Source organism: Kogia breviceps, chromosome 10, assembly GCF_026419965.1.
Source record: "Kogia breviceps isolate mKogBre1 chromosome 10, mKogBre1 haplotype 1, whole genome shotgun sequence".
NCBI lineage: Eukaryota > Metazoa > Chordata > Mammalia > Artiodactyla > Physeteridae > Kogia > Kogia breviceps.
Window position 1 is genome coordinate 36,656,711 of NC_081319.1, and position 11,728 is coordinate 36,668,438.

Here is an 11,728-nt window from a genome sequence, read left to right on the forward strand (position 1 = left end):
GCGATATTCTCCACCGCAGACTGCTCTTGATAGAGTTCTACAGCAGAAAATATAAACAGACCTTGAATTCTGTTCTGGAGGGACTCCCAAGAGAAAACACAAAACTAGTCTTTAGGTGGTGATGATTTTCCCATCTCATTCCAGTATTCAGTTTGCCTTGTTCTGCTGCAGCCATCCTTAAAAGACTGACCATTTAAAAGGATTTTTGACAACGAATTGTAAATCCTTTCTTGGTCACCAATGTGCATGACTGCTAAGTAGAATACAAAGTCCTTAATCAATTCATTGTGCCCACTCTGTAATGCTTTTCTATTTAATTACATTAAACTGCATTTTCTGTTAGTATCCCAGTCACATATTTTTAAAAAAAGAAAAGAAAAGATGAATGTGGTTTGCTTGTGTGTGTTGTCTCTGGTTCTGGTAGCCATAGCAAATTGGCTATTCTTGAATATTCTTGTCTGACGTGTCTCCAATGAGAAGCCTGCAGACCACTTCTCGGGTCCCTCCTTCGTGATCTTTCTAAGCCTGGTGAGGTACATTCAAGCTGTGTTTCTTCTTAAGCAAGCAGTCTGACCTGTTTTTTCAGGGAGTCCAAGATAGTGTTGCTCAAGACAGGCTCATTGGGATGCTGTTTTTGTTTTCGCTTTTTTTTTTGCTTTTTAAGGCAGAGTAGCATAGGATAACTTTTCCATTGTTGCTCCTACCTTTTGTGATGGCAAGTTCTCAAATGCACTATCGCTGAACTCAGCAGTTGCACTCGCCAAAGCACATCTGAATCATGGCTTTCAGTACTTTCAGTGTAACTGATGTTGATCTAACAAATCTCATAATCGCCTGCTCTATTCCATGGCCCATTTTGGTTAATGGGGTGCCAGAGGTTTTTAGAAATCAGACCTTGAACATGGGGACTTTGAAAGTTAGAATTCCCTCATTGACATTCTCTTTTGTTCTATTTGATGTGTGATATTATAGCACTGTGCCCTTGACTAAAAAGCCCAGGGACACATTAACAAAACGAATTCAAACAGCTAAAAACATTGAAAAACAGCAGCTGCAGCATTTTAGCTCCCTGTTGGGGAATAACATCACAGAGCTCTGATGGGTGAGGAGGGTGGCCCCCTTCCAGAAAGCCCCTGCTCCATTATTAAACCTTTTGCTGCCCAGACTTCTGGGCTGTGGGAGTGCAAGGCAAGCATTCTCTACAGTAACCAGTCTTTGGTTCACAATGGGGACTTTGCAGCTTCAGAGGGTGATTTCTTACGGGTTTACAGGTTGCATAGGGCCTAAGTCTTAGCCTTGTTGCTGTCTGAGACCAGCTTTGCTTACAAGCATTGAAGCTCATTTGAACACATGTGACTGGGATAATAAATGCCAAAGTACAGTTTAATGAAGACAAGTTTCATGTCTTTCGATTCTTAATAATTTCTTCAACCACAGCCCGTGAAGGCTGCGTTCAGATGGGCTTTTGTAATTGAAAGCAAAGCCTCCTAACATTCTTGAATTCCCACCTACTTATCCCTAAAAGCTCTGTCTGGTGGTATGGTTAAAAGACAGTTGGTAGCTTTGGATCTCCTCATGTTTAAGATGACGTTGTCTGTTCAAAAGTTGTTTTTATCTCTGAACTCTCATTTTAAGAAAATGAAACTGATAATCCTATTTTATATACAGAGGTATTATTATTTAAAATTTGTTTTATTGATTTGTGTAATTGTAAGTTTCTTAGTCAGCTTAGATATGACCAATGAGGCAAGATGAATCAATCTCAGAACTTTCAGTAATTTTATAGCTTCAAAAGATTAAACTTTTATAAATAAATACCTTTCAAACAATTCTTCAGGGCAAGTCAAAGAGTAAAATTCTTAGAACCGGGAGACTTCCACTGTTTCCAGAACCCCTCTACAAAGAGTATTATATAAAAATGAGGTTTCGCACCAATTCCTCAACCCCTCCCTTTGTGCAAGAAGCTGTGACCAAAGGTGATTGCATTTCGCGGGGAGCCTTGTGTTTTGTTCATTGTGATCATTTTAAATCCCAGAAAAATCAAGTTGTTTTTCTTGCTTAAATAAATGTCATATGGCTTTAAAGTTCTTTTGATAGGTGAGTCTTTGACATTTGAAATTATCTTCTTCTTTCACTCTTTTTGCCAAAAATACTTGTTTTTTGAAATTCTTCCCTAGCCAGCAGGAAGTATTTTGTATTGTGAAGATACACTTTGAAAATAAAGGAATAAAAACCTCTGTTCACAGAAATTCTCAACCTCATTTAAAATGTTCCCTGTTAACTGAAGGTCTTTGTGAGGACATTTGTGCGCTTGGGGACAATGATGACAATTGGCCTTTTCTCATGTCAACAGAGCTTGATTCTCCAGCCATTCCTCCTAAGATCTGCGTGCAGGCTACTGAGTGACCTGGGCTGAAGTTGGCTGGCGGCCGGGGTGGGGGTGGGGAGTTAGGTTTTATCTTTATTTTATCATGTTTTGAGATCTAAAGATGAAACATCATTCATTGTGATGACTCTTAGCTGTTCCCCAGCTCAAGCTCAAGCATGATCCATTCTTACCAGCAGTGGTGGGGCTAAAAGGGAGGAGGAATGGACATAGAAGTCTTGAAAAAGTCTTGCCGCCTCCCCCATGCTGGAGAACCATGCTTTGTGATCAGGGCTGTGTGCCTCATTTTCCTCCATTCCAGTTTCCCCTCATGTGTACCCGTGATAGGCATATGAGTGTGGGCATAGTGGAATGATGGGGTTTATACTTTTCAGTAGAATCGCAGTAGGCAGAACGGGTCTCTGTTTGAACACCTTGCAATAATCATGACCTTGGGAAGGCTGTTACTGGAACTCCTCTTTATTATTATTTAACTGAAAACATGCAGCGTATTTATCACAGGGAAAATAACTACAAATAATAATGTACTAAGTACTAATTCATCCAGAAATGTATTTCATATTTGTAACTTTATATTTTGTTCATTATTGCAACAAAATAATTGCACTAATTGCCGTTATATCATGCAGTACTAAGGGTGCTTTATTCATTTGTAGTGCATGGGGGGGGGTTGTTATTACTTAGTTCATGTTGCATGTTAATGATGCATGTCTGAAATTTGTTGTGTCCTTCAAGGCATGATGGGTGGCTATCCGCCAGGCCTTCCACCTTTGCAGGGCCCAGTTGATGGCCTTGTTAGCATGGGCAGCATGCAGCCACTTCACCCCGGGGGGCCTCCACCCCACCATCTTCCGCCAGGTGTGCCCGGCCTCCCGGGCATACCACCACCGGGTAAGAACTTCATCCTCATTCACTCATTAATCTCATCTTCATACTCTCTTTTTCCTCCTTCAGCCATTTGTTCCAGGAGGTACCTGCTGCCCATGTGGGCAGGCCTTCCCTCACTGAGAATCCCAGGGATGTCAGCAGCAGGACCTGTCCTGTGTGTTGAGCAGGTGGCTCAGCACCTGTGTCCTTGAGCACCTGGCTGCCTAGCAGCAGCACAGGACACATGACAGAAACTAGACTCAGCAGATCAAGGGGCAGGAGGCGTACCCTAATATCACTCAAACAATTTGACACGTGCTCAGAAAGCCAAACACAGCCTAGGAGGTCATGCTCTGCTCTCTTTGTCAGTGAATGAGGTTTCCCAAATTGCCAGTTGATATAAAAAGCACTTTTTGCTCCTGAGTACATTTCTTCTTCTGGTTCAATTCTTATCTCAAAGGGTCTTCTGTGTTGAGTCCCTGCTCCATCCTTTGCTTTTCAAACAGCTCCTCCCCTCTAAGGGAATTATAGAGTCGCTAATGTAGAACTCTTTAGAAACCCTTCAGTCAGTCCTTCTAGGAACAGAAAGGAGGGAGAGAATGAATTTGCCCTGAACGAGTTTTCTATATCTGAGTCCCCGAAGAAGCATGACATAACATTTAAAGAACAGCATAGCCCACGCTGCTACCTGGAGACACTGGTTTGTCTGTCAACAGAAGCTCAGAAGTTATGTCATATAGAAACATATAAATGGAGCCCAGAAATAGGTACAGTTTTCCTTTACAATTTTTTAGCAAATTTGAAAGATTATTATGAAAGGAAAATCACAAGTTCCCATATTAATTGCCATCATTGCAAAAAAACTGACCCTTAGGTATCTATTTGGAGGGAATGTGACCTTAAGATGACTTGGAATAGTATTTGATCCATTATCCAAAATATTAGCTAAAGGCCTGGCCCAGATGACAAAATGTAGAAACCCTTAGATTTGCTTACAACAGCATTGGATCTACCGATCCCGTGGCTATAAAGAGTTCCAAACAAAGCTTCAGAGGGTGTGCCTAGCAGTGTGTAGGGTGAGCTAACCTGGTGGCTTGGCCTAGAGCCTTCAGTAACCAGTAGCACTCTTTGTGATGTGAGTGTTGCTTAGAGAATGGCCATAACTCCACAGAAGTGTTTGATCCAGACATACCCAGAGGAGGAAATGTTCATGGGCATGGGTGCTTCATTGTGGAAGTGGTGGACTATTTGTGAGTTGCTGTTGCAGCAAGTGTCAGTCATAAAATGGGTGTGCACCTGTGGCAGGTGGAGTTGTCCTTAATTCTGTGCCCTCCCCTTGGCAAGAGTATCTGACTGAGCAGTGAGACTAAGCTGGAGTTAACTCCCAGGTGCATGTGCTACTCAGCAGGAGTCACACCGAAGGCCAGTACCCTCTAGGTAGCTGGTCTTTTGGTGGGTATTGGGGGGCAGATGTCTCCCTTTGTCCCTTTTTCAGATTTTAAATGCATTTGAAGGAAGCACAACACACCTGATGATAAGGAGACAGGGAAGAACCCCTCTTAGTGTCTACACACGCACGTCTGATCAGGCTTTGAGGAGAGGGAGATTCAGTGAGCTCCTCTGGTGACTCAGCCCACATTCTCACCAGCTGCCCCCTGGCATGGCATTTGTAAACAGAGGGCACATAGGGGGTTGGTTGCTGATTTGTTTGTGCTGCCCTGCAGAGATTGATACAGGTAGCTCAGGGAGGCCCACTGTGTTGTGAAATCTAAGGTGGGTGAGTGTCCTAGGGGGACAGGGGTTAATAATATGTTACTGGAGCAGCAGCTTACTCACTGCAACCTCTTCACTCACTCACAAATAATCACTAAGATCCTATTCTTGTGATTCAGGTACCCTTCTGGGTTCTTGGAATATAAAAATCCCTGCTTTGTAAACAGAAAGCTTGTTTTCACTTAGTGTGTTCTCTCTTAAAAACATCTAATACTTCTTGGAAGTGGTATTTAGCAATTCTGAACCTTAGAATAGTGGGTTGGTTCTGCCTGGTTAAAATACCAACATTTTGAATCCAGAGAAACTATAGAATATGAAGTTAGCTCCTGTTGATCCTTCTGTGCAGTCAGCTGGACTTATTTAAGGTTTAAGCAGTAGCTCACCAGGGTTTTAATTGTAGTTTGTTAGTTTTTAATGAATTGGGTCCCTTACCTGTTTATGAGAGTAGGAAATGGACGGTCCTGAGATTAAAATAGCCCCAGATGCTAAATGTAAGATACCATGTTATTATCAACTAGGACCTATGAGACAGAACTTGCTTGTGTGGCAGAAATTGCTTCTGAGGAGTCACCAAGGGAAGTTTATACAAAGTCCAAATATAGTAGGACCATGGAATCTTTCTCTTTCCCTTTGTCATTTTGCATTTGAAGTGATAGCACCAAGGCTGCCCTGTTTCCAGATGATCCCTTTTCAAAGTGCTGGTCTATCAAATGGCAGTGTCCCCTCTCTGCCAACATTACCGACTCCAGTTAGAACCAGAGGTGCTGGTGGCCTGTGAGAGGACAGCAAGAATGTGCCTCCAGCCTCCACAAAGGTCATTTAATGTGCACTTGCACAAACCTCTTCCCTTATGTCCCTGCTGTCCTAACACATTGCATACAGCTGAGCCTGGTTGCAATGCTATTACTGCTGAAATTAAACATGGGCTTCAGTTGCAGGAAACTGTGTTGTCAAAAGAAAAATACCTTGAAAATATAGTTGTATTCTGACTGTAGTTTACCTAGGAAAATACTAGAATTTTATGCAGGGTTCAAATTATTTCTAAGCCATGAATAATTAATGTACATCTGACAAATTGTTCTAGCTTTGTATTTAAAGTACCTAGAAAACAAAAGAACATGCATTTTCTATATGAATGCTACATCCTGTTTTGGGTGCTTAGGGTTCCTATCCACAAAGACTCAGGGCAGAGATCATAGGCTTGCATTATAAATGGCCTTTCTTATCAGACAGTAGTTTTTCAGTCTTCTCAACCCAGAGCCTCTAATTGTGCCTGTAATTCTGAATTATAGGTGTGATGAACCAAGGAGTGGCCCCTATGGTAGGGACTCCAGCACCAGGTGGAAGTCCATATGGACAGCAGGTGAGCCTCCAAGTTGGATCTTCTAGGACTCAACAGAATTCAAGTTACCCTCTTTCTCAGAGCATGCGCTGAGTATTTTTTTTCCCTCACCATGTGTCTGTGCTCTTTCAGGTAGGTGTTTTGGGGCCTCCAGGGCAGCAGGCACCACCTCCATATCCTGGCCCACATCCACCCGGCCCGCCTGTCATACAGCAGCCAACAACACCCATGTTTGTGGCTCCCCCACCGAAGACTCAACGGCTTCTCCACTCAGAGGCCTACCTAAAATATATTGAAGGACTCAGTGCTGAGTCCAACAGCATTAGCAAGTGGGACCAGACCCTAGCAGGTAAGGAGAGTCCTTCTCAAGAAGCCTTTTCGAAATCCATGCTTTATCAAAGTCTTCTTGCTGCTATGGGCCTATTATATCACAGGATAAATATCCATTATTCTTATACAGACATACCTTGTTTTATTGCACTTTGCTTTGTTACTCTTCTCAGATACTACATTTTTTACAAATTGAAGGTTTGTGGCAATGTGTCAAGCAAGTCTGTCGGCACCGTTTTTGCAATAGCATGTGCTCACTTCATGTTTCTGTGTCACGTTTTGGTAATTTTCACAATATTTCCAACTTTTTCATTATTATTATATTTGTTTTGGTGATCTGTGATCAACAATCTTTGATATTACCATTATAAAAAGATTACGACTTGCTGAGGGTTCAGATGATGGTTAATATTTTTTTAGCAGTGTAGTCTTTTTTAATTAAGGTACGTACTTTGTTCTTTTAGACATGATGCTATATTGCATACTTAATAGACTACAGTATAGTGTAAACATAACCAAAAAATATGTGACTCACTTTATTGTGGTGATCTGGAACCAAACCTGAGGTATGCCTTTATAAGTAAAATAAATTGTATATTTAGTAGAAGGGTTTGGAGCTTCTTTGTATATTGACATTACATACTGAAAATGTTGTTTTGATGAGTTTCAAAGCTTAGTTTTGTCATAAATATCTATGCCATCTTCTTAAGTATATTCTGAATTTTTTCAATTATTTTTCAGGCATTTGGGCACAGCATAGATGGATTTGGGTAAATTAAAAATTATTTTACCTCAATTAAAAAAAATAATATTGGAAGACATGTTTCTCTTAACCTATCAAGTTTATTCATTTAGTTCAGCAGGCTCAGCATATTTTCAGTACTTACTAAAATAACTTGCCTAGTTTCTGGAAAGAAATTTGGAAGTTTCTGTTCATTTTTCATTTCTAAGCCAAATTTGATCATTTGATTCCTTTAAGAGTAGTAGGTGGTCTTCCCTTTCTTCACATTTACCATTTTAGGAATTTTTGTTAATATTGGGGTAACTATTAAATATTAATGATCAGATCTTTTAGGTGTTCATACAACTTTTATGTTCCCATTCTAGTAATTATGTTATCTTGTGCAGCTGTTTTGTGAAGTAATTGTTAGAAATTAGATAATTTCTAGGACTTCACCCTGGTGGCACAGTGGTTAAGAATCTGCCTGTCAAGGCAGGGGATACGGGTTTGAGCGCTGATCTGGGAAGATCCCACATGCCGCGGAGCAACTAAGCCCGTGCGCCACAACTACTGAGCCTGTGCGCCAGAGCCCGTGGGCCACAACTGCTGAGCCCGCGAGCCACAACTTCTGAAGCCCGTCTGCCTAGAGCCCATGCTCCACAACAAGAGAAGCCACCGCAATGAGAAGCGCATGCACCGCAACGAAGAGTAGCCCCTGCTCACCGCAACTAGAGAAAGCCTGCATGCAGCAATGAAGACCCAGTGCAGCCAAAAATTAATTAATTAATTAAAAAAAGAAAAAGACATTAGATAATTTCTAAACTGCCAAGTGTAAAACGAGACATCCTTGGCTAGGTAGTCTTATACCTAAGTAAAATAGTTTTCTAAAAACCAAGATGCCTAATAAAACAATATAAGAAATTTGCTTGGAAGTATTCTGCAGAGTTAAAATTCATAATATTCAATAAATAATAAATGTTTCATGTTTTAATAAATCTGTCAGACCTTAGGACTGATATTTGTATTTCTGTGTCTGCACTTTAATTTTCAGCTCGAAGACGCGATGTCCATTTGTCAAAAGAACAGGAGAGCCGACTCCCTTCTCACTGGCTGAAAAGTAAAGGGGCCCACACCACCATGGCAGATGCCCTCTGGCGCCTTCGGGATCTGATGCTCCGAGACACCCTCAACATTCGCCAAGCATACAATCTAGAAAACCTTTAATCACATCAATTACAATTCTTTTATAGAAGCATAAAGAGTTTTGTGGAACAGTAGCCATTTTAGTTACTGGGGGTGGGGGGGAGGAACAAAGGATGATAATTTTTATTGCATTTTATTGTACATCACGAGGCCATTTTTTATATAAGGACACTTTTAATAAGCTATTTCAATTTGTTTTTGTTATATTAAGTTGACTTTATCAAATACACAAAGATTTTTTTTTTGCATATGTTTCCTTCGTTTAAAACCAGTTTCATAATTGGTTGTATTTAGACTTGGAGTTTTATCTTTTTACTTGTTGCCATAGAGCTGAAACCATCAAAGGTTTTTTGTCTTGGCTTGGGGTTTTTGTTTCTGGTTTTTTTTGGTTGGTTTTTTGTTTTTGTTTTTTTAAAATAACAAACAAAATGAAAAAAACACACACAAGAGTTTACAGATTAGTTTAAGTTGTCAATGAAATGTGAAGTTTGCCCTAGTTTACATCTTAGAGAGGGGAGTGTACTTGTGTCTGTTTCACGTGCCTAAATATCTTAAGCCACTTTTGTAAGAACTGTTTCTTCCAGGTGGAGTGAAAGGTTGTTAGTTGGATTGTAGATGTTTGGCAGACATGGCACATTTGCTCTAATAACTCAGAAATCTGAAGTCAGCACTGTGCACTCTTCTGCAGCTAATGCAGCTCCCCGACACCTGGAGGGAGAAAGCACTTTTTCTTGTGCTGAGTTAGACATCTGTGGTGTCAGTTATTTTTGCAGAACATGTGCACAACCCTGAATTATATTTAGTCTTGGCAGGTAAGTTTAAGGGTACTTTTGATCTTTTTGTAATGAATTCACAATTTATACCTATACATGTTAGGTGATTTAAAACTTTAAATCTCTTCATTGCAAATTATTGAAGTTCATCTTGAAGAAAGTATTGAGGTGTGCTGGAGGTGATTTATTTTTAAACATAACACCTAACCTAACTTAGGGAAGGGAGTACATTAACCAGATATGGGCTGTGTCAGAAGCATAACTGTAAAAGGCTGGATTGCCTGCATATGCAAGTATGTTTTAGTAGTCTTTATTTCCTCTTCAGATCTGGCTTTTTTTTTCTTTTTCTCCTAAGTTTCAGGGTTGTAATTCTCAACCAGAAATTTAAGACTTTATAAAATAATTTAAAAATTCAGCTTGTGTTTTTGAATTTCAGGAGAAGGAAATCCTAATTTAAGAAAATGCTCACTAAAAAGACCATTATAGATCCCAAACACTTAGGTTTGATGACCTTGTCTCTCTCATACGACTCTGGAAAAAAACATTTGGAGGCAGTATATAATGCTCAGACAGGTGGAAAGCATCAAACATGGAACAGTATTTCACTCAGCATTTTTGAAACCTGCTATATTGTAACAGGGTGGTTGCCATTGTGGGAGCTTCCACTGCTGTTTGTAAATTCAGAGTGACTCTCAGAGGATACTTTTTTTCTTTTAATCTGGTATGAATCAATACCTGGATATTTAATTACCATTCTTACTAAATCATGGGGACAGAAGAGTTTAGAATGGAAAAAAGTCTCTTGTATCTAGATACTTTAATTACAGGAGGTCCTTATAACTTAATTGCCTATAAGTCAACCACTGGATCTCAATTTGCATCAAGTATTTTAAACAGTTCTGAATTTTAAAAAATGTTTTGCAGTAGTATGTCACAGTACCTTATTGTTAAACTGAATCAGATAAAGAAATCTTCAGTTCTTGGTTATTTGGGCCATTGAATCATCATGGACTATATAATACAATCAGATTATTTTATTTCTAGACATCCTTGAATTACACCAAAGAACCTGAAATTTAATTTTGGTTAAGTTATTTATTTATTTCATGCACCCATCTTATTTCCCTTTTTAAGGTCTGGGAGAGACTTCTTTGGGAAGACTCTAAAAACTCTTCACTGTGGTCTATGTGGGGCATTAGAAGCCAGAGCACTCCTCCTCCAGGCTCCTTCTCAGTGTCTGGAGGTGCTGTAGGAACCATAGATCCAGCCAGGGGCTTCCCTAAGGCAGTGCAGAGCCGGGCCAGGGGGCCATTAGGCAGGCCCTAATTAAGTTTAAAAAAAAAAAAAGCTCTATGTATTTATTTTAGAATCATGTCTTTCTGTATATTAACTTGGAGAATGTCAATATTTTAGGATATAAGATTTGAGGTCAGCCATCTTCCAAAAAAGAAAAGAAAAAGAAAAAAAAAAAAGCCCTGACTTTAAAAGGTACATGTGAACTATACATCTTTTTTTTCATGAGTTTAGGAACTGTAGTGATGGCTTAGAAAGTATAATGGCTTAAATGTTTTCAAAATGTAAGTTCATGTGGAAAAGAATTTTGTTTATGTGCGGAAAAAGACCTATAGGTTTAAAATAGTATGTCAGCCAACTGATTTAAAAGGCCTTGAATTACTTTGTTTTTGAACCCACCCTTTTCTTCCTATGAGGAAGAATTAAGAGGGGACTCTTCTTTGTGTAAAATCTCCAAATTGGTGTTGTTGACTTTTGAACTTAAACATTTTCAGACTTGATTAAAACTTGGTTTATTCTAATTTCTGTATCAAAAGAGGTTTAAGTGATAACTAGTCTTATAATATGTATGTATCATATGTTTGTTCATCTAAAGCTTTTTAATCCAAATAAAAATGGAGTTTGCAAAGTGATTTGGATTAACCAGGTTTGGTTGTTTTGTTAAAGCTTGTGTCAGATGTTAGTTTCAAGTAGGTTTAATTCCCGCAAGCCTTGATTTTATGTTGACAGGGATATGGCTGCCAATTTAAAGGAAGAGAGCTCCTTGGGTAGAGGCAAAAGTCAGTGTCCAGACCCTGATCCAAGGCTTAGGCTGTCTTAACACAGAAGCTGAATGTAGTCACACTGCAGCCTGACATGCCCATGCCAAGCCTCTCAGACTGGCAGTCAAGGATTCCTAACATGTCCTCAGCATGGGCAGAAATGCAGGTTGAAGTTAAAATTGCAGAGGGAGTTGTTACTGATGGTGGAAGGGAAGGCAAGCATGTCCTATATCATAAATCAGTGTAATCCATTTCAAATAGCTGTGTGGGGCCGGAAGA

At 39.8% G+C, this 11,728-nt stretch overlaps 1 protein-coding gene across 29 annotated transcripts in view; it reads left to right on the forward strand.

The window, feature by feature from the left end:
- The window catches only part of PBRM1 (polybromo 1), a 105,402-nt gene extending 94,082 nt beyond the window's left edge, over nucleotides 1–11,320 (forward strand). For 17 of the 29 annotated variants that reach the window (XM_067043933.1, XM_067043921.1, XM_067043935.1 and 14 more), the window contains 4 exons: nucleotides 3,122–3,277; nucleotides 6,319–6,389; nucleotides 6,501–6,717; nucleotides 8,471–10,837. In XM_067043933.1, coding sequence (XP_066900034.1) covers nucleotides 3,122–3,277; nucleotides 6,319–6,389; nucleotides 6,501–6,717; nucleotides 8,471–8,643 — 617 coding nt within the window. In that variant the 3' untranslated portion in view covers nucleotides 8,644–10,837. Of the gene's footprint in view, nucleotides 1–3,121; nucleotides 3,278–6,318; nucleotides 6,390–6,500; nucleotides 6,718–8,470 lie in introns of all 29 variants that reach the window. The other 12 variants (XM_067043951.1, XM_067043944.1, XM_067043945.1 and 9 more) reach the window with 2 other exon arrangements.
- The last annotated feature ends 408 nt before the right edge of the window (nucleotides 11,321–11,728 follow it).